This window comes from Streptopelia decaocto, assembly GCF_964273445.1.
Source record: "Streptopelia decaocto genome assembly, chromosome: 10".
Classification (NCBI taxonomy): Eukaryota; Metazoa; Chordata; class Aves; order Columbiformes; family Columbidae; genus Streptopelia; species Streptopelia decaocto.
Window position 1 is genome coordinate 14681072 of NC_138665.1, and position 23468 is coordinate 14704539.

At 42.2% G+C, this 23468-nt stretch overlaps 1 protein-coding gene across 1 annotated transcript; it reads left to right on the plus strand.

Moving 5' to 3' along the window:
* The first annotated feature begins 3152 nt into the window (after nt 1-3152).
* HPRT1 (hypoxanthine phosphoribosyltransferase 1) lies at nt 3153-21886 on the plus strand. The gene is made up of 9 exons (XM_082061571.1): nt 3153-3303; nt 5324-5430; nt 6932-7115; nt 12222-12287; nt 13307-13324; nt 15608-15690; nt 17989-18035; nt 19588-19664; nt 20282-21886. The coding sequence occupies exons 1-9, from the start codon at nt 3277-3279 to the stop codon at nt 20327-20329; spliced, it is 657 nt and encodes a 218-aa protein (XP_081917697.1). The 5' UTR covers nt 3153-3276; the 3' UTR covers nt 20330-21886.
* Nucleotides 21887-23468: the final 1582 nt, after the last annotated feature.

Genomic DNA, 23468 nt, shown 5'->3' on the forward strand with positions numbered 1-23468 from the left:
CCGCTCCCTCCACCCTGCCCTGCAAAGCTCGGTGGCTCCCGCACCAGCAAGAACAAAACTGGGCATCTACTAAATCAGTAGCTGATCTCAGCTAACCAACCTCCTGTAATATCAGCAAATATTTCTGCTTTTGTGAATCTGTTCTTCCCTCCGTAATGGGGTGCCAGAGGGACCAGGAATGCTTTGGACCTAGAAATATGCTCGTTGGCATGAGGAACAAAGAAATTGCTCACCCAGAAGGGCAAAACAGGACTAATGCTTTTGTCTGCTTGGGAGAAACCGCATGCAAGTCGAGCCAACAACTACTGCATGCGATCAGAAAGGTGCCATTGGATGCTACTGTTAATAGCAGACATTGATATCGGTCATTGAGTAAGTAACTAAAGGAAAAGCAGATCCTGAAATGCTTGTGTGGTTGAATGGTCCCCCAACAGATCCTGCCCCCTGCCCAGTGAAGTCCGGCTGTCCCTGCCCGCGACAGGGCAGCTGCTGTTTTTCCCAGCCGTCTGGAAACAGGCCAGCTGTGACATGTTCCCGATATTCGCAAGCTGCAGGGCGTATTTCATTCTGCTGCTCTTGGCAATTTGATAAAGGCTCCATCCTCCCACTCCACAGTCAACCCACCCAAACTCCAGCTGAACACCTAGCTGCAACAGTACCGCATTCGCCAGGCATTGTGCCTGTTTGCTTAGTGCAATTGCTTAAATTGGTTGGTTCATATAAAGGAACACTTAAATGGACTTGGTTGTGTTTTCTGAGCTGACAGTAATAATGCTATATGTGTATCAGGAGTTGATTGCTACAGCTCTTTATGAATTAAGTTATTTTTAAGAATCATTATCCTTTTCTTGACACCAAGTATTTATGCAGCATAAAATAAAACTTGGTCTCCACCCCTTAGAGAAAGAAAAGGAAAGTGTTCAGCTGACACACAATTGTTTAAGCTAGAATGTAAGAAAATGTGAATTTCCATTTGTACTGTTGTATTGTCCTTAACTCCAAACCCACAGGAAGAGTTGACTCAGTTTCCTTCCTTTCCTTCCTTTTCCTTCCTTTTCCTTCCTTTACCTTCCTTCCTTCCTTCCCTCCCTCCCTCCTTCCCTTTCTTTCTCATTTGAGACCTCTGGAGCTATCTGGAGATTTTTTATTATTTTACCTCAAGATCAAATTTTTCTTTCAGGCAATTAAAGATAAATAGGGACAGCATCTGGAGGCACAGTACACCCTCATCTTCCAGCAAATGGAGATGCGCTAAATAAACGCACTTATGAAGTGTCAACCCCAAGCGGGGAGGGGACAGGTGTGCAGGGGATCCCTTGTGCGTGCGCAAGTGGCACCTGTCACTCTTTGCTTAGTGAAAAGACACAGTCATTACTGATTCAGTGCTACTTTTAAAGCATATCAGCTCCCTGCTCTGTCAGAAGTGGAGCAGCATCTGCGCAAGGTTCCCCGTGGCATGCCAAGAGTGATGGCTGTGCCCACGCTGAGGCTGCAAAGGAAAATGGAAGAGAAAAATCCCACAATACTCAGGCACTTGTGCACCCAGGGACTGGAGCCCTGCAAGCAATCAGCTGGAGCCCTGAAGTGTGAGATTGGGTTATCACAATTGTTCCAACACCCAGCTGCCAGCACCGTTAGCGTGACGAGGTCAAGGCAGGACACCCTGAGGGCTGCTGGTTCCCACACCCCAGTGCCCACTTGTGCTGGTCTGAGGGGTATTTTGGTGTATTTCCCCCATGCCCTCAGCTGCCTGTGTTGGGGGCTGGATTTCCCATGCTCGGGGAGAAAGAGGCTCCACCAAATCCCGTGATTCACAAGAAGACCCAAAGTGATGCAGACAAGTCCCTTTTCTTTCCTCCAAGGAGGACAGGCCTGTCCTGGTGACAGAGGAGCCAGGGCAACACCCGGCAGGAGAGGGGTGTCCCCACCAGGCCTGGGGGGTCCATCCGCAGAGCCCCTCCAAGGACGTGAACCTCCATGGGCAGGGCATCCCCCGCCCTTGGTTTTGGGATGACAGGAATTATAATACACACCATGGTTCTTTCTAGGGACAAGAGTGATCTCCCCAGGGAGCATGAGGGGACAGTGTAGGAAACTATTACTTTTCCAATATAATAGGCCCAGGCAGGATCTCTCAGCAAAGTATATTTTATTAATGATTTTGCAAGACCAGGTGTTCTATGTAAAGGCAGGCACATGGAATAGGGCAAAACGCCCCTGCTTATATCCCCCAAAATCCGGCCACAAATTCCTTCCCCTGTTCCCCATGGGTTGGTACTGCAGGGTTTACAGACAACCCAGTGTCTGCCTCAGTTTACCTATCCCGTTCATCTAATTCTAACAATCCCCTTCCCCTTATAAATCTATTTAAAATATGGGTTCCTGCCTCTTTGGCTACCCTTGCCCCTATATTAACTTTTGCAAATACAGGTATCAGTATGCATTTTGGGATTAGTTTGAAGAGACCTTGTTTCACAGGAAGGGTTTATAGTCTGATGTCTCTCAGTCCTTCCCCCTCGCTGGGGTCAGGTGCCAGATCAGTTGTAAAAACAACATTCCTTCTTCAATGGCTCCTTACAACAGGGGACACCCCACACCGCCTTGGGGAGCGGGAGATCAACCTTGAAGGGCCAGGGATGGGGACAGGGGACAGCCCGGGGGACACCCGCACCCCAGCTGCGATGGGGACAGGGGACAGCCCGGGGGACACCCGCACCCCAGCTGCGATGGGGACAGGGGACAGCCCGGGGGACACCCGCACCCCAGCTGCGATGGGGACAGGGGACAGCCCGGGGGACACCCGCACCCCAGCTGCGATGGGGACAGGGGACAGCCCGGGGGACACCCGCACCCCAGCTGCGATGGGGACAGGGGACAGCCCGGGGGACACCCGCACCCCAGCTGCGATGGGGACGGCCCCAGCGAGGGAAGGGCTCTGTGATGACCCGGAGCCGTCCCCCGCCCCGCACCTCCCGGGCAGCGGTACCGCGGGGCTGAAGGCGGTTCTCCGCCCCTCCGGTGAAGCGGCAGCCGCCGCGGGCGCTGCCTCCTCGTCCCCCTCCCTGTCCCCAGCCCCCGCTCCGGGCCGGGGCCGCTGCCGGCCTCTGGCCGCCTGCGAGGGCGGCGGCGCCGCGGCCATGTTGAGGGCGGGGAGCGCGGAGGGCGCGGAGGCGGCGCCGGGGCCGCTGCGGGGTGCGGCGCCTCCCCGCTCCTCGCTGCCGCCGCCGCTCCTCCGCGCCGCCCGCAGCAGCCGCCGCCGGCGGGCCGCCCCGCTCCATGGCGACCCCCAGCCCCTGCATCGTGGTGAGTGCGGCCCCCGGCGCCGCCGCGGCCTCCCCCCCGCGATCAAGCCCGCCCGCTGCCGCCGCGCCGGGCCGGGGGCTGCCCGGCGCCTGAGGGGTGGGGGGGGTCTCCCCCTTTGCCGCCGGCGGCTGAGGGGAGGGGGTTCCCGCCTGCCCTTGGAAATGTGCTGATCCGCGAAGGAGCGGGCCGGGGGGTCCCTCAGCGGCGGGAGCCGCCCCCCCGCGGAGTCACCTTGAGGGGAGCCCCGGCCTCCCGGCGCCGGGCCCGGGTGCTCCCTCCCCGGCCCCCGGCCCCGGCGCTTTCCCTTCCCCCGGGGCCGCCGGGCAGCGCGGGGGTGGGTCGGCGGTCCCGGGGGTTTAACCGCGGGCGAGCCGGAGTTGCCGCCTCGGAGATGAAGGTGAAATAAGTTCCCACCGGCAGAGCCCGGCGCGGCTCAACTTCCTATTCCTGTTGCTTTTCGCAGCGTGCGGAGGCAGCGGGTTGGTAGTGGGAGCCCGCGGCGGGCTGCAAGTCGCTTAAATCTTTCAATTAGGGTGTATTTTTGGAGGAAGAGCATTCTGGGGATTTTTTTTTTTTTTTTTTTTTTTTTGCATCGCTGCTCTATCTGCTCAGGCTCCTGCATATTCATTCTTATTTATTTATTTAAAGCCATTGCCGGATGCTCATGAAATACATGTGGTGTCTAATGGCTGAGGGCTGTGGCGGCCACGAGGTTGTGGCTGTAAATCCCTGCGGTCAATTAAAACAAAAATCTGATAAAATCTGTAGGAAGGGCCCATTCCCTACCAAATGCAGAAAGGAAGGTTTAGCAGGCACGCTAGATATAATGATGGGTCTGAACCACAGGAAAATACCATGTGTTTTGTCAGGAACCTGACTCGTTACTTAAAATAACAGCTTGCTCTGGATTGCAGGGACCCCGATCAGGGACATGGTGCCTGGGTAGGTCATAGCAGGTTTGTTTTGGATGGGAGGGTGAGATACTAATTAAATTCCCCATGCGAAATACTCATTAGGGGTTAAATGACAAACATGTAAACAGCTGGCTGTCCACAGGCCAGGTAAGTGCTTCCTTGGGCATGGAAATAAGGTTGTGCCCTGCAAGGGCAGCAGTAGCCAAAGTGGATACTTAAAATGCCTGTGTTGGTGAAGCTTTGTTTTTCCCTCTGAAATTCCTTCATTTTACATGTCATAGTGTTCAGCTGCATAACCAGAAAATTAAGTAATTAAGAAACTGTCGTTTTCAGGGTTCAGGGAAGGCTATTCTTGATGCTGTTGCAACAATATGCCCTGAACCTCGGCAGTGTTTGGTACAATTATATACATGTACTAATCCCTTGTCCTAATTAATATACACTGGCTAATGTAGCAGGCTGTTTCATACAAGGAATTTGCCTGTGGAGAACAGGTTGCTGAAGTAGGGCATTCATTTCGGGTTCTGGAAGATCTTGAAGCTCCAGGGTTTGCAGATGGTGGTCTGAGACTGCTCGATTCGCAGCAGTGTCACTCGTTGTGCTCACGGAGCTGTCTTGTCTTCTGGAAACTGGCTTGTGTGTTTTGTTGTGATGTCGCGTCCTGGAGATTTGGAAGATCTCCATGTGAAAACCTCTGCTTGCTTAATCACAAATGCAGGTTTTGCATTACATGGGGAAAATCAAAGGTGTAAAAAAGCTCCTTGATTATTTTTTTAGTGGATAAGGAGATTAATTGAGGTGTAGTAGTTTCATTTTCCCGCCCTCTGACGCAGGAGAATGTTGATAGGATTTAACTTCTTCCCCACATTGTACTGCACAACAGCTCTTGCGTTATTTCAGGCAACTCTTGTGAGCTGTAGGTTCCGTTTGATTACACTTTACGCTATGTTCAGTGTGAGTAATGTTTTTATAGAGAGGGAAAGTAAAGGTGATCCCGGTGAGTGTGATGGGTTTGATAGTTCCCAGAATAAAGCAAAGGACTTGCAGTTTCTTACCACAGACTTTCTGTATGGCTTTGTAGAAATCTCACCTTATTTCCTTTTCAGATCGGTGATGATGAACAAGGTTACGACCTGGACTTGTTCTGCATACCTAAACATTACGCAGATGATTTGGAAAAAGTCTATATTCCTCATGGGCTCATCATGGACAGGTTTGTTTGCCTTGGGACAGTAACTGCTCCAGCTGATTCCAGACTCTGAAATCAACAATCTCGTAGTGATAGTTTTGCTGCCTGGTGACTGTCTAAATAGATTGCATGTAATTAGGGCCTAAGAAGTACAAGTGCAAATTAACTCTTTCTTATTTGGCTTCTAAGAGTTTGCACGTTTGCCGTTACTTTATTGTTTGGAAATTTGTCGTAATTCTCAAGCAAAATTTTGTGGTGCGCAGCCATTTGTGACTTTGTTTCCAGTGTTTCTTTGATGTTTCACCTTCTTAAAGCCTAATTAGAAGACATAATTTGTTGTGCCAGTTCAGTCTGAAAGCAATGATAGCCTCTTGAATTTCTTTAGGATATTAATAAAAGTAAATTATTAATCACATAATCTTAGACTTTCTCATGTTCGTATGGTAGATAAGTAATAGCCAACTTTCTGCTACCTTCTGGGAAGCACATTAGCCTCTGTGAATAGCAATCTGTCGCTTCTGTGGTTGCTGAAATCTGTGATGCTGTGGAAGTTTTATCTCATGTGATCAGAAATAGGTGCATAAGCCTATAAGGCATTTTTGGTTTATTTTGTGTTTAATAGTTGCCTAATTCCCTTTAAGAGAGTGAACAATAAATTCAGCGAAGGAGCTGTTTGAGACACAAAACTGTTTAAGAGCGGTGCTGGGTGGATCTTCCTGGAGATCTTATGAACAGGAATGCATCTAGATTTTGTGTGGTGCTGTTTGATTAAATACAATAAACTTTGCTATAGAATATTTTTTAAAATGTTTTGAAAACTTTGCACTGGAAGTCCATATATAGGAAAAAATTGGATGAAGTGCATGTTGTTAAGCAACTGACATAACTTTTATAGTGGTAGGCTTTCTCTGAGGAACCTGCTGTCAGCTGGCACACAATAAATATATAGCATGCTTTCTAAAATAAACTACAAGATAAAATTAGAAACAATGACTGCAGAAAAATGGGGCAGTTTTCTCTTGCTCTGCTTCGTTGGTACTTTATTTTGCAGTTAGGATAAATTTCTGGCCTTGTAGCTTGGCAGATAAACATAAGGTACTTTTTCTACAATACGAGAATTTTCTTGCTCCTCAGATAGTGAGGGCTACTGCCTTTTTGATTGTGCCCACTTACATTGCACTATGCGTGGAAGCTGAACCTGTCTTTGGAAGGAGAAATTGCACCTTAGCATCACATATCTGACAGTGAAACAGCTTCAGGGTGTTAAGATTTGCTTTGGCTGAGTGTGACATATGAAAACAGAGGCGTTTGGCAGTGCTGCTGTTAGAATAACCTTGAAAACCAAAGCTTTGTTGACCAATAACGTGTAAAAGTGACTGAAGTGGTAGGCAAATATTTCTGAGCAAAATGCGTTGCCAAGTTTGCTGCTTGTGTTCGCTGCTGTTGTCACTGGTATAAAATGCTGCTGCTATAGTAAGCAAATGCAGTGTGTTATGACAACTAACTCTTTCTTGGTTTTGTACAGGACGGAGAGGCTGGCACGAGAGATAATGAAGGGCATGGGAGGACACCACATTGTAGCTCTCTGTGTACTCAAGGGTGGCTATAAATTCTTTGCTGATTTATTAGACTACATCAAAGCACTGAACAGAAACAGTGACAAATCAATCCCCATGACTGTCGACTTCATTAGGTTGAAGAGTTATTGTGTAAGTATCTCTGCAAAGCTGTGCAATTTTTATATAAATTTTACTAACTTCAAATGATTAACAGAGGTGGTTTAATATTGTTACCGCCAGAATGTGCTAATATTAAACAAATAATTAAGGGAATTAAGAGTTACAAGCTAATTTACTTTTTCTCTACCTTATTTTATAATATTTTCTTGTACACTTTGATATCTCCACAGCCCAGTAAAATCCTTATGCAGAGCAGAGAGACCTTTTCCATGTCTTCACTTGTTAAACAATTTGCTCTGTGTCCACTACCCTGTCACTAAAGCTGTGGCTCTGGAAGAATACACAGGATTCTCCTGCAGCTGTGGTTAGAGAAATTTAATTATAGGAATTTTTATGTGGCTTAGACATCATTCATCAGACAGGAAGATGTGAAAGCTGCAAAAATGGTTATACCTGAGTTTCCTACCTCAGCTTTCGTTGGGCTCAAGCAAACAATGAACAAAATTAGTTGAATTTGGCCTTGAGGAACAACTAGATTCATAAAACTAAGTTCGTGATTAGTGACTACTGAATATGGCACTACCTTTTCAAGACTAGGCATAGGTTGCCTTAGGTTTACATTTTTGGAAAATAATTTATTTTCATTCTGAACACAAGGATTTAACTTTCTAGGGAAATCAAACATTCTGTAACATGAGATAATGGGTAGGTTTTATAGAAGGAGGCAGAAGCTTATGTTGTGCAGGTCAAAGGAAGAAGCAGCTGTATGTTAGTACTGTATCCTTCCTGCCTTCCTGACAGCCTAGTCTCGTGTTTTCAAGATGGTATTTGTGATTTGTTCCATAAGACCCTCTGTAGCATGGAAATAATTACATTTTTTGGTTTCGGTTCTGGGTGTTTGAATATTTTTTCTTGTGAGGTTATGCTGTTAGTTCTGTCTCAGCAATTTTACATTCAAGTCAGCAGTATAAGCTACTTTTCGCAGTTGTAGATGAGTGCCTGTTCCAGTAGAAAAAAATAGAGATGACTAAATTGGAAGCTCAGCTTCATCCTTTACCTTAAACTGTGAAGCCAGAGGTGGAGTTACTTGCAGACTTAGTTTGGACTGTTGAAGATCTTCATAAATTCATGATTGCTGTGGAGTGATCTGTTGACATCTCACGGCAAAGCCCAGGACTGAGCGGGGCTTTGGTCAGGTCTGTTTGCAGGACACAGCACACAGCAGGCGCACACAGCAGGGGTTACCTGGAAACCACCTTCACATTTGCTGAACGCCGGGCACTCGTTTAGCCACGCTCTCCAGCGGGAAGGCAAGGCTGGGCAGAAAGGTTCGTGCACCGTATTTAAATCAGCGGGCAAGAGCTCCTTGGCACCCTTTCCTTCTGTTCCCCTCAAAAAGCTTCAGGCTCCTGCTGCTGGGCCACTTAACCACGAAGCCACCACATGCCCATGTATTCCGCCTGTAAAAGCCACAACAGAAAGCTGAATGTTTCTATTACAGGATGATACGTTAAAGAATAGGAAATGATGACTCCCACCTTTTTTTGATGAGGAAATTGTGTATCTTCTGCTTTCTTCAAGGAACACTCCCAATATCTTACTCAGCTTGTTTAAAAAACAGTATAAAGGCTACACCCTTCCACTCTTTCCACTTTCTAACTTGGAAAAATATATAGGAGAAATGGTTTGAAACACCTGAAAAAACCCCTCTGTTAGAAAGCAAGGCTGCCTTATATGCATTTTCTTTGCTCATACTGTGTGTTCGGCATGCTGCGGTTCATTCTGGTGCTACAGCTGCTTTTGTCTGTTACTCCCCAGAACCTCAGCGCCTTGATATTAGTAGGAGAGTGGGTAGCAAAATAAGTTTTATGGAAATTAAAAGCCTGTTTTTGTAGTAAAACTGAGTAGATTAAGAGAAAAGCAGAGAAATTTAGATGCAAAACTGTCTAAGCAGAATGTTTTCCTTGAGGTGTTGGCTTCAGGCTTTTTGGCTTTGTCAGCCAAGGCTATAGAAGAATGTTTTATTGTTCTAGACAAGTGAGGAGCTCCTGTTACCTGATGCCTTCACTGCAGTATTTACAAGCATTTCATTGCTGTGGACTTTTAGGTGGTTATTAATATCCAGACTTATCCAGTCTGTCAAGCTATGCAATCTAGAGGACATAAGACTGTCCTAACGTGAACATGTATGTGACAGACTAACTAGGTCTTCCATCATGAATAGTGTCAGAACGCTAAATCTGCTCTTTAGTTTCCATCCGTGCTTTCCTAGGCCAAGGGATCCGCATTGCTAGTGATGTGAAGACCATCGCAAACTGTGATGGACGCTGGAAAGCGGAGCTCGCTCTCTTGTCGCTGTCTTTGGATGCGATGACTAGATCAGGCTGCCTGCCTTTACAGACTGGGTAAAAGATGGTAAAAATACCCTGGTCGCGTAAATAAAGCAGCTGAACTCGTGTAGTGATTCTGAAATTGATGTCATTGAGGTTCTATTCTTCTTTCAAACCGATCATTTAATATTTACAAGCATATGGGGGGGGTGTGTGTGGGGGGGTGTGTGTGTGTGTGTGTGTGTGTGTGTGTGTGTGTGTGTGTGTTCAATGCACAGTTCATACTGTTCTGCATCCAAAAATAATTCTCTAAGAATACTGACATGATCAAGCTGTGATTAAACTTTGTTTGTAACTCCAGCTTTCTGAGTCCTTACAGATGAATTTTAATGATCTGGCAGCTTGTTAAGAAATGGAAAGATAATGTTTGTGAATAGACCCAAATCTCGGTATTCTTCACAAACAATTAATTTTGTTTGTGGTACAAGAATAATGATTTTTCATCAGTCTCCTGCATTTAAACTTGGAAATGAGCAGACATTGCTTATGTAGTCATGAAGGGCAGCCAAAAGACAATGGATGTGTTGCGCTGTTGCTTGGGAAAAATGGGGATTTTCAGTGGAGTACGTGGTAAAATCTGGTTAGGCTGGTCAAGGCGGTACTCTGAAAGATCTCTGTTAACCAAGCCTTATAGCAAATACTGTAAAGAATTTAAAATGCCTTTTTAAAAGGTGATCTTGGAGTCACTTGAGTCAGGAGTTACAATCTTGTAAAGCATTATTGTTTTCCAGCAGCAGCAATGGGAAAGCAGTGAAAACAGAACTAAACAGTAAAACTCTTATGTGTTAAACCACAAAGCATTAAAGTCTTACTAGTACTGAAATCAGAAATAATGCTCCTGAAGATAATTAAAACGTTGCTTAATTATTAAGCAAAGTTCTTTCCAATGGAAATCTGGTTACAACCAGTGCTGGAAATTGTTTAACTCTTTTTTGTCCTTTAATTGCTCAGGGTCTTGGTGCCTGCATAGGAATGCAGGTTTATATGCCAATGAAGATTTACATTTGGCATTAAAAAGTGTAGCAGTTTGCATGGTTCTTGGTGGGAAGGAGCAGGCAAGTTTCTGTATGTTAAATTGTTTTTCTCTCTCTAATGATCATCATACTTTAATACACATAATGCGAGGTTTACCATAACCTGTGGGTTTCTGGTATTCCTGTCTGAATATAGTGTGATGCTTTGTAGCCAAACAGATCATCAGGAACCTGACCTTATGCATGTTCCAAGGACTGTCTGTCATCTGTGCACATAATTTTAGTGGAACAAGTACCTGTAACATCTTTCTCCATCATCATTTTGTAAGGAATGATGCTCTTTTACATCCTTCCATGGAAGGAGGATGAAATCCCTCTCAGCACAGGAATAGATAAGAGAGAATCCTGTAACACAAGCAAGGAAAAGCTTAAAGAAGTTGTCATTTCAGATAATTTTAAGATAGGGTGAACACAGCAAAAGTCCCTTAGCTTTATGGATACAGTGCTTAACCGAGGTACATTTGTGTGGGTGATGTAGCCAGGATCTCAGGCGTTCAGCAGCAGTGTGTGTATCTGCTGGGACAAGCCCGAATTGTTTTGGAGGTTTGTTTGGTTTTTTTACTTTTTCAGCACAGCAGTATTGCTGCTCAGTTTACTTACTGTTCGCACTGTTATGGAAGCACTGAAACAGTTGTCTGTTTATCCAAAATCAATGTTACTTATAGTAGTGAAACATGGTACTTCAGGGTAATTTCAGAGTGGTGTAACTCAAACTGATGTTTTCTTTAGAACACATGGGGTAAAACTAAAAAGATGCTTTTTAAAAATAATTTGTTTGGTGTGGGTTGGTTTTGTGGTTTTGTTTTTTTGGTGGTTTTTTGTGTCATAGTATTCTTAAAAGTATATGTTAGTCTAGTCTGCTTTTACATGCCTAGAGCTGTCAGCGCCTCTCTATGCTAGACCATTGACACCACTGGCCAAAGGATTTTAAGACCTTTTCTCTTTACTATCATCCCAGTGTTACTTACGGTGTGCTTGGTGCGTGCCTCTCTAAATAATGTTTCTGCTCTTTTTGTGATAACAATTTTAGTTTTTGCCAACAATTCACCCCTACAAGCTGTTTGTAACTTTTGTCTAGAATGGTTCATTTACGGTTGTATCAAAGTTTGGTTTTACTGGAGCAAAATGCTGTGTTGTAGTGATGGTGTACCTATGTAGCTGTTCAATTACTAGAAGTAGTTTGATTTCTTACCAATATTTGTTGTAAAATAGGCAAATATAAGCTTTTCTGGGTATTTTTGTAGCTTATATTTGTAAATATTAATCTGTGCATTCTTTGCTGATGTTGTTATTGTTATGATTGCTTATTCTTACTCAAAGAGTAAGGCTTTTTCAAAGCATTAAAGTTTAAAATGTAAATTGTGAACCATATAGCAGCCTGGAAAGTGAAGTGCTTTTTGTCCTATTTCCATATCTGTAGGGAATGCATAGCAAATCATATCTTTTTAGATACATATGTATATATAATGTTCACAAATAAGAGATGGTGCCTGCGTTTATGCAGTTAAACGATCTTTAATCTGAAATACCATTTTGAATTTTATCTCTTGTAATTTCTTAGTTAATAGAGAGACACTGTTGGTGCTGTGTTTCTGAAGGCATTAACATTCACATTAACATTTACTGGTTATGTACTTTGCAATTTTTATATTTACTGGAAGAAAAAAAATCATATTAATTCAGGTAATGGTAACACTCACCCTCTTTTTTAGAATGATCAGTCAACTGGAGATATAAAAGTCATTGGCGGAGATGATCTCTCAACCTTGACTGGAAAGGTAGGGCTCTTCATATGTCTAAAACCAAACAAAACCACTAAAGAAACCACATACCTGCTTTGTTTTAAGGCTGCTTTTTTAGTGCGTAAAGATTATAGAGTTTAAAAAAATGAAAATGGAAGAGTTTCATTTGCATATTAGGAGAGAGGATAAGCCCCACTGAAGCCGTCAGTTTAGTCTGAACTTAACAAAAATAAACCTATTCACGGTGTTGAGGTCAGGAGCGGAGGTTCCCATTACAGGCAGGGAGGAGAGAAGGAAACCGGAGAGTGCGAGCAGGGAATCTGCTGTTCTCCGGTGGCCAAGCCAGACGTTGGGGTTAAAGCGTCAGTGCCTCCTGCTCTGTCACAACACGTCAGTGTCCCCTTCTTGCCAGGGGAGGTTCAGATTGGATATTAGGAAAAAACTCTTCATGGAAAGGGCTGTCAGGCATTGGAACAGGCTGCCCAGGGAAGTGCTGGAGTCACCATCCCTGGAGGGGTTTAAAAGGCCTTTAGACAAGGTTCTCAGAGACATGGTTTAGTGCCAGAGTTAGACTGGGTTATGGTTGGACTCAATGATCTTGAGGGTCTCTTCCAAATGAAATTATTCTATGATTCTCCTTACGCATATGTGGTCTCTAAGGCATGTATGTTCAATGTAAAGGATGTAGATAAGACACAACTGTACATGTCTCTATAATACGACACTCTTTGCTGTAGAAGAATACGAATTATGTAGACGCTGTTTTTGTTCTCTCTTGCATATATGTAGAATTCTCAGTCTAAATAATTTAAAGGCCACTTTGTACTCGGCATGAGATGTTGAGGAGAATCTTGTTGCCAGCTAATTGTAATTAGAGCATCAGGAATGTAAACTGCATAGAATTTGCTGTTACATGTGTAAACATACGTAAATGGTAGTAGAAATATTTAGCTGCAATGAAAATTAATAACTTACAGAGCGTAATATATATATATAAGAAGTGGCATATTCTTTAGATATTAATGTGTTTTCTTTGTTTTTCTTCTTCCCACCAGAATGTTTTGATCGTAGAAGTAAGTATTATGTTTCACTTTGAAGTTCTAACGTGTGACTGTTAAAAGAACTGTAGCAGAAGTGATTCTTAAGCCAGAAAACCTACAGGTTTTGGTTTCAAGGTTTCCAGCTTCTGAATTTTGCAAGTGGGCTCTGAATTGGAAATTATCTGTGATTTGAATTCTCAAATTGCATTCAACTGCCAAATTTAACAAGGAAAATATCCGTGTAAAATTATTTGTATTTGCTTTCAGTTTTCTAGGATTCCATCAATTCAATTTTTTTTTATTTTTTTGTTTTCTTTTTATATTTTATTTTAAATTCTAAAAAGTACCCTGAACAAAGTGATATAAAGCATATTATTGTTCTGGGTTTAAAACAGCAATCTAGGAAATTAAACTGCAGGGGTAGAAAGAAGTTCCTAGTAAGAATATCTTAAAATATGTGAAAAACAGATGTAAGCCCAGTGTCCTCGTGTATAATTTGTTTAGATCATAGTGACATAGAGAAGGCCAGTTCCTAATTAGCATTTTGCAGTTGCTAAATTCCCGTTCCTCTGTCTTTTGGTGTTTTTTTGGGTGGCACCAGGTACAGTACAGCTCAGTTTGATCTCCTAGTAGGTACTGTTGCTTAATTCTTGCTTTCATAGCTCTTTCTAATGGGCAGCGTTGCTCATGGTCAGTAAGTATTGCCCTGACAAAGGCTGTTCTTGAGGAAATTGCCAGGTCCAGGGTTGGGAAGCAGCAGCAGTAGGCAAGAAAAATGAACATGCAATCTAATAATGGCTTAAGGCTGCAAATAATGGAAACAGCTTAGTTTGTAAGCAAAGAAACAGCTTTGACAACTGATTGAGCTGCCAAGGGGAAGGGTGTTTCCTCTGTCATAAAACGTGGTGGTGTGGGGTTTTTTGCCTTCTTGTAATTGGAGGAGGTTGTATTATTCCCCAGGAATTGTATTCAGTTCTAAAATTCGTACGAAAATAATGTGTATACAGCAGTCATCTGTGTGACCAGTGCTGTCCTTTGAAGTATATTTTGCTTCACATAGGCAGATGCATTTAATTATGTAGCTGCTCCATTTCAGATGAATGTATGTCTTCAAAGCCCCAGACAGAGAATTAGGTTAGTTTCTCATTTGTTCAGTGAATCATCTGTCCACTGACTTGTCTTATACACTATCAAATATGAGACCCTGTACCCGTCATGGTTTTGACTGTCAAACAATAAAAATGCACATTTATTGTAGGTTTAATATCTTGTGCACCGGAGCACTAGGCTTTTCTATACAGCATCCCTTTGATGTCCAAAAAAGTCTGAACAAAATTGATATTCACCTCCAATAAACAGATAATCACACAATACAGAATCAGTAATAGATTCTATTTTTCTTTGAGAGTATGGAAGTAGCTATCTCTGTTTATTTGTCAGCTTTTGTTTTTATCTATATATCTGTATGTCTTTAACTTTCCTTGAGTTTCTAATCATGATTAAAAGCATTAAGTGTTAAAGGTGGTCTGTTGAGTTTTTTGGTTGATTTTTATCTTAATTGGGAGTTGTGGGGAAATAAGCTGAGAGCAGGACATTGCTGCTGCTTTATTATCTACCTCTTTCACTTCAATAGACTTGATTTCAGGCGAGGGTAAGGACTGTCCCTCTAAAGACTGTGGGATTATTTCAGTCCAAATGAGGAGCCCATTTCTGATGCTTCAGTTGTAAACCAGATGTTCTTTTTTCTGCTTCTATGTGCAGTGGATGGGATTAAAATGCTGTGTCAAAATTCATTTTAGCGAGTTTCGGGTATAGACTTTAGAACTGCACCCAGATATTCCCAGTGCAGTTTCTTGGGCTATTTCTTGCATCTGTAATGTAAATTACACTCCTTTTTCTTAATTACAATAATGGGTTGTTCTGCCTATTTTCTCTTGCATACATCTGTCTCTAACTGAGCTTGACGGCGAGACTAACGTTACTCTTATCATATTCAAGTTAAACATTATTTATCTAATAGTTGCAAGGAGCACAAGCCATAACATCTCTAAAAGGAGCCAGGAAGGTCATTGTTCAGCAACTGCTTTCAAAGTTATCGTTATCCACGATGATTAAGAACTACTGTTAATGTGTGCAATCAGTTTACTGAGCAAGGTCATGTAAGCACAACACAGTGTCACATGTCACCTATATTTGATTACAGTGTTTTGGCATATTTTCATGCTATTGCGGATGAGCAATTTCTGTGGTAGACACTTGAAAAATGCTACTCTGACATGTTTAGTATTCCTTCTTACATGAGTTTTTTATTTTCAGGATATAATTGATACTGGTAAAACAATGAAAACGTTGCTGTCTCTACTTAAGCAATACAATCCAAAGATGGTGAAAGTAGCCAGGTAAATTTTTAATAATGATTATTTGTGCTGTATTTCACCTTAAGAATGACGCACATTGAGGGGAAATAAAAAAAGAAAGTGTAAAATACATTTCCATGGAAGAGAAATGGGAGGGAACGTTTCTGCAGGAGTCAGATATGATGTGATCTGTTTGAGCTGAGTAATTGTTTAAACTCCAAAAGCACTTCTGCTTGTTACAAGAATGTATGTGTGTTAAAGCTGGCAGAAACGCTGTTCTTCCCAGTCTTATCGTTGAAGGAATTTCAGTGCTTTAGGAGAGGATAGGTTGTACGTGCCTGGTACATGTCTTGCCTTATCATATTATGATCAGATTTGTGGGGCTTTACCAGCATAAGTCCAAATTAGGTTTAGAAATATATAGAAAAATTTAAATCTTTTAGACTTAAAAAAAATACCCTCTCAAGTTGGTAGAGGTGTTTTCAATACAAATTTAGTCCTTAAATGTAGACTTCTTTTACTAGAGGAGGCGATAAAAAAAAATCAGTGCTTGTCAGCTACATATATGAATTATCTATCCAAACATATTTGTTTCTTGCTCACACTATCTGTGGCTTCAGTGCACTGCAGTGATGTACCTGTGCAATGGAGAGCTTTTTTTAGTTTGCCTTCTTTAATTGTAGGATTGAATTAGTTGGCACACCAACATTATTGTTTGTGTAGTGTGCATAGTGCAGCTGAGCTTTAGAGGTCATTCTGTGAGAGTCACCCAGCCATATGCTATTCCAGGCTTTTCTACTTAGTTATGTCGTTAATCAATTAGTTTCAAAACATTTTACAATTAAATAACTTAAAACCAACAAGAAAAGTTGAGCATAATATTATATTATTAGCCAATATCAATGGTCTTCCTACTTCTTTTTAAATTGCATCTTTTGCGCTGCTGTGCTGTGGTTGTGTATTTTACCATAAAAGCATAATGATTGCTGGGGATTAGAGATAAAGCAGAGCCGTGTGTAATATCTAATCAGTTGTGTTGCCATAACGATGTCGAAGCGGTTGTTAGGCGTTCGAGAACAGTTCTTCTCGCCGATAATCTGGAGGTGACCTGCTGGAGGTGAGGTCATTGAGGATTTCTCCCTGGCCGGATTAAGTGTGCCAAATTTTAAGCATTCATCCCCATCCTAACACTGCAGTGTACGTCATGAACATTACATAGTGTGAGCAGAGTCCAGTTTCCTATTGTTTAAACTTGTTGCAGCAATTTGGGTCTGCCAGAGACCTCAACATGGTCATTCTAGATGGTCTTAAGTGTCGTGTTCTTAGTTACTTCACTTGCCTTTCTTCTTTCTACTCTTCTTTTTTTTTATAAATTCTCTGACAACAAAGCAGTTGTAGTGGGGAGGTGTGAATTAATGCTGATACAATTCTGGGGTTTCTTTGATCGAATCCTGCACCAGTTCTCAAACATGAAGTCTCACAACTTAGAAGTTTCAGAAACTGTCTGAAATTGAAACTGTGACTCTGACAAATGAAGCTTCAGGCGTGATCCAGGAGGGAAGGTCTGTGCTTAACACACAGCGTTACACTGACCTCTCTCTTTACATTCAGCCGTCGACCACCTTTTCCTCCCAAAGTCCCTGTATCTCAAAGACAGACAAATGTCAGGCTTGTGGGCTTGTTCTAAGATATAGAAGTGCTTAACTTAATAATGAACAAATCAAATTAAACTATGATAGCAGGGCATTTCTGTCTGCTACAGTACCTCCAACTTAGTATTCCATTCTTTACACACCTCTGACTATTAATTCTGGAAAAGTGAAGCTGTATCACCTGTATCATCAGAACCAATTACATTTTTTTAATGGGGGTAATCGGTACTGCCAGTGAAAAACAGTTGGGAACCCACTGCACAAGTGCAATTGAGGTTGCGTAAGCAGCTAAACTTTTGCTTCCTAATACTAAAGCTGTGGAAAAGAGCTCAGTTGGTCTGGCCAGATCCCAAGCTGTCGCTTCTTTACCTGTAAGGTAAATTGTGCCTGAAGTTCCTAACACACATATAGCCCTATTAAGTCACTTTTCACAACGAAAATCCATCCAGATCAGTATCTGCTCTTTCTTGCAGACCTGTTAGTTGTTCTTTATGCTGTGAACCATTAATGATTCTGGGAAGTTTTTTGTCATTGTGATCAGCTACGCCTGCAAATAAAATAATAGTTTTAAATATGTGTAGTTACGCACGTTTAGGGCAAATGCAGCTTCTCTGTCATCAGAACAGTCTCATATATTTGTACCTGCTGCTTTTCCATGTTTCAGTTTTACATTGGTTTCATTTGACAGTTTGTTGGTGAAAAGAACTCCTCGAAGTGTGGGATATCGACCAGACTGTAAGTGACTTTTTGACAACCGTTCTTAATTTTTAGAACTATGTCAATGTATTATGTACCCTTTGGTTAAGGTCCAAGGATGTTCCAAATAATTTTTTACTAATGATTCTTGGTAGCTTTTGCACTTATTTAAGGAATGTAAATATTTGGAATGTATTTTGACAGAGTCAATCTGGATTTGGTCTGATCTTTTTTTTTCCTGAACTTTTGGTAACATTTTACTATATGAAAAGCAGACTTTTATATTTTGGTCCACGTGCAAATTCTCTCAGCGTACACGTAGTCAAATGCTCTGGTCAGCAGAATCTGCTGGGTTCACCTTTGACACTCTTGGGAGTGATTTGGGTGCCTGAGCCCAGCCACCTCATGCCGTTTGGATGTCCTGGGAATGCAGGAGGACCACACGGGGTGGCAGGTCTGATAAAAGCTTGCAGTGCCAGGATGTCTAAATTGGCACAAAACCGGTTGTGTTTATGCATCAGAATTACTCCTTTCTTGTCTTCTTCTGTCTGTCCCAAGACCACAAAGAAAGGAACAGCATCCAGAGCAGAGACTAAATTCCTGTTGGTCTGGACCATGTACTTTCACTCTGGAAGTGGAGTGACTTCAGCAGCAGAATCGTATCCTCTTCCTCCTGCTTTCCAAGCTTGCACAATGTTCTGGAACTTAAGTTTTTCAATGCCTTAAAGCTTAATTGAGGTGTGCCCCTCAGCCGGGGACGCCCCTCGTTCCCGAGAGCTCATTAGAGGCTTAGCTGGGTTCATGGTCTGAGCATCTTGCAGCAGATGACTTGTTTTGCCATCTGGCTGCAGAGACAACCCGTTCTGTGCAGGACACGTGAGCTCTGAGAGACACCAAGGCAGGAATGACGGGGCTTCCATTTTATTCCTGTATCATGGGGCCAAGCAGACACTAAACATCACCTTAATGTTTTCCAAAGTGCACACAGCCTTCCCTTTGATTTGTATGATTTATCTCCATATTTTCCACTCATTGTAGCCAGGGAGAGGAAAACTGTGCAGCTTTGCTGTGCTCAGGAGTCTTTCATTTTAGCACAAGGGGAGAAAGCCATTTGGAAGTTTTATATTACCTGGCATACAGGTCCAGCTCCCTGAGGTGCCACCTTTTGAACGATACTGTGGGGCTGACACATCAAGCGTCCAGGAAGTGCTGGGAAGTATTGGCTCTTTTTGCATGTATTTACAAATTTGCAGGACATTTTCAAGGAATTTTACGTTCTGCTGATAATACCCGATCTGTAGATCGAAGTGCTTCCGTTCCTTTCTAGCAGACTGTACGTTAACACCATGCTGCTGCGTGGGAACCAATAAATACATCTATTTAGTTTTGCTTGAGTTGATGAAATAAATCAACAAAGTAAGTTAAAATTTTAAACCAGCTCCAATATTAATCTGAGAATACTTGAGTGGAAGAAATGGAGTGAGTTAGGCTGCATGCATATCTATAAAATTTCAGAATGGCTCTGTGAAAAGGTCTAGTGAACTATAGGAAGTTCTTTTCTAACATACTGGTGACTTGCGGTCTTTTTCAGTTGTTGGATTTGAAGTGCCAGACAAATTTGTCGTGGGATACGCCCTAGATTACAATGAATACTTTAGAGATTTGAACGTAAGTAATTTTTCCCCATATGTTTTTGTCCATTTAAAGCTAGGGAGGAGGAAGGAAAGGAAGTCTCGCATTGCTCTCCCTCTCCTGTAAATCACACCTCACGTGCAAATCTGTTCCACTGGTGATGCAAAGATGAGAGCAAACCCTAGAGCAGCAGAACAGTGTTTTGGAGCTCTTAGGAACCTAAAATGCAGAGTGGAGGCTACACATCTCCTGTCAACTTCAAAATAGTGTGGAGTTTATGAGAAGTTTTTTATCTTCCCAGATGTCCGCAAAGAAATAAATGCATTTGCTAATAAGAATCGGAGAAGAGAGACCTTGGAAGTTAAAAAGGGTTCACTTTTTGTTCTAAGTTGTTACTACTTCACCGGGGTCTCACCAACCTTATACCAGACACTGGGTGGGGTAATTAGAGGGAGGAGAAAAGCCCTTTTTTGTCTAAAATCTCAAAATTGCCTACGTTGTGCTACATAAACAGTATCACAGGATTCTTCCGTGCTGAAACGTGTATAGCATGCTTGTATTTTTTTCAGAAGCGCTTTATTGAATACATGTGTAAACCATTGGTCTCTTACATTACTTTTCTAGCAGGAGCTTTTTGTTTGATTTTGTTGCAGCACATCTGTGTGATCAGCGAGACGGGGAAGCAGAAGTACAAAGCATGAGAGCAAGTCCAAGCGCTTCGACAACAGAGCTTTGAAACGTTTTGTTTACCGAGTCCTATCTTTCACAGGCTTCACTCTGGTACACCAGCTAAAATTGTAGACAACCCCAGCCCCATCGTCATATGCTTTCTATAATTTATTGCATGTACGCTATAAGATCTTGTCTTGTTCATTTATATTTTAGAAATGCAAACAACTAGTGCGATTCTGCACTCCTTATTTTGATTTGCACTATGACTCTACCGACTATTGCTGCCCCTGGTTGGGTTGTGCCGTTTGTGAGCTCCAGAGTCTAACTCTTGCAGTGGTAAATTGCTTAAACCTCATCAACCCAGAACTGAAATAGTTCAAGTACTGTAAATGTAAAACATTTTATGATAGGGAAGTCTATGAGTAATATTTTTAAAATCTGTAATTTAAGTTTTATATTTTAAATGCACAAATGTGATTGTGATTAATGGATAGTTGCACCTTTGGGTGTTATAAAGCATGAGGAGCAGCCAGTTACAGTATCTGTAATCTCCAAAGAGCTCGTTCAGATCTCCTGGAGTTGCCTTATTGCTTTAAAGGAAGGCTGGGTGAAAAATGTCTCTTTTTTCTTTGTTTTTTAAAGGAGGTGGAATGACAAAACAGAATGTTTCAAGTCTAGTTTTAGTTAAGCTGCCTGTTTCTGTTAGATCTTTTTTTCTTTAAAGATATCCATCAGCCAGTGGAATTGCCTTTAAATTTAAACAATTTTAATATATTTGTGAAAAAGTATTGTAATGTTTACTTTATAAGATCTACAAAACAAAGTACTTTAAATAAAGGCTGTCTCTTTAAAATAAGCCCCACACATCTATGCCACTCATTCTGTATATTAAAATGCTTTTGAAGTTTCTCCTCAGTAATATTTTTTGTGTTTCTGACAGTGGAGGCAGACTCTACATTTTTTATCTTTATAGAGCTTTTGGTTAACATTATCCTGTCTACAAGAGAGATGATAAAGTGCTGAGGGAAAATGTTGGAACACTTGCATGTTCTGTAACCAAACCTGATTTCAGAGAAAATGGTTAACGCACTGTCCTTTGTTCTGTTTTGGCAAAAACAAAGAGTGGAGATTATATGTTCATTAAACATATACACATGAAAAAAACCCAACCAAACAGCCATTTTGTAAGTAATCATTTGGGTTTATTCCACTAACACCTCTGTTCGTGTCGAGTTTAATTCTAACCAAGTCAGCCCATCTCACACCTTGGGCCGTGCGTTTGTCCCTTCCCTTACACGTTCTTGTACTTCTGACACTATGTGCTCAGATGTGATGCTGCTCAGTGCTAAATACACAGTGAAGTGTTTGCCAGCCTGTTTTGACAGATTTTTCTGTGGTTTCGAAGTTTGGGTTGTGTTTCTGAACCTGTCCAAGTACTGCGTGTTGTTATCTATCCACAGTGTGTTCACTTACAACTGTAGTAGTTAGTAGCAGACCTACAATATAAATAACTTACACAATTAATTTAGATCAAATGACCACAATGTGTAGATCTGTATGTAAATCAAGGTTCTCATTAGCAAATACTAGAACACTGGTTGTGATGATACTGTACTTATGCAATGTTATCATTGATGTTACAAAGAGCTTTTATAAATGTGCTACAGCAACTAATTGTATTTCTCCATGTCCTAAATAATATTTACATATAAGCCTTTTCAAAAACCTGTGCTGTCCCTGGGATGACTTATTGCAAAAATACATGATGCATCTCCAAGAAGAGGAACCACAAAAGCAACGTAGGGAAACAGAAACCCACTCGTGAATTATTACATCTATTCAAGTTTTCTCTAGTTCTGGTTGAACTTGCGGTCTAATCTTAAAAAGCAGTGTTTCTTCCAACCTTCTTAGTGTTTCCTGCTTCATGATGTGTTTTAGAATAAATTCGTAGCACCTGGAGATCACACTAGAGGGGAGACTTAGAAGTACCTATTTGCACATGAAAACACTGAGAATCGATGTTCAATATCTTTTAGGACTAAACCTTTAAATGAGTTTCTCCTGAAATGTTTTCCTGTCTTGGTTAAGATGGTTATTGAAATGCTGTGATTTGGAAGGGGAGGAGAGGTTTAGTCATAACAGGGGGTTTAATCTTCCAAACCGTAGCTGAGGTTTGGAAATTCCTGGTCTGCCAGGGGTAGGAGTTGGAACTGCACGAACACGTAAACGTGGTGTAATGACAGGAGAGGTTTGGGAAGATCCTCCCGAGCTGCGCCGACCCCAGGAGCAACGCTGCCCTTGGCCAACAAACCTCACCTGCGTCTGATGGAAAAGGTTGATACTTAATATAAAAATCTTCTGTATATTCCCACATTTCTAATGGGGATGGGCATTTTTAAAGGTTTTCCTTGCGTTTCCTTCACACAGGTGCTTGTCAGGTGGAGTTTATCACCCCAGGGTGGAAAATTCCGCGTTCAAAAGCTTTTGGTACTCTCTGAAAATTGTTCAGAGAAAAAGTCACCCGCTCCCTTGCCCTTGCTAAAACAGTTCCAGCACATTGCAGCCTTTTACAGCACCTGTGCGTGCACCACAGGAAGGTAACGTCTCACTTGAAAAAAGCTGAAAATGCAATGATTAGGTTTTATTCAGCAATTTTGGTTAAAAGACTGGGTATTTAGTCACACCTCTGAAAGTTAAATGCCAACTTTATGCAACCCAGACATGTACTGTTAAAAGATTACGAAAGCACGGAGAAAAATCCTGTGTTTGAACATTTATGTGGCATTTGAAATACATTATAGCTACACATTTTATGAATCGCAAACGTATGCTGGGAAAATAATGTTGAATATCGAGGCTTTAATGCACTGTCTCGCCCTGTGACATCTGGCGTTTCTGCACGCGGCGCTGACCCGCCTGCCTGGCTTGGTACCCCACGTGTGTTTGGAGCATTTATTCTTCTTGCTTTAAGTTCACACTGATGAGAAGCTAAAGCCCTCTGGACAGAGCTGGGAGCTGCAGTTAAAGGTCTTTCTGAGGACTGAGCTGGCAAGTTCACTCGGGGGTTGTGAATCCTGGTGTTGAAAATTGAGACAAACGTGGATCCTGAAGTTGCCTTGTGATTGCACATCCTGACTGGTGAAATGGGGGGGTGTTGCACTGCCTGCT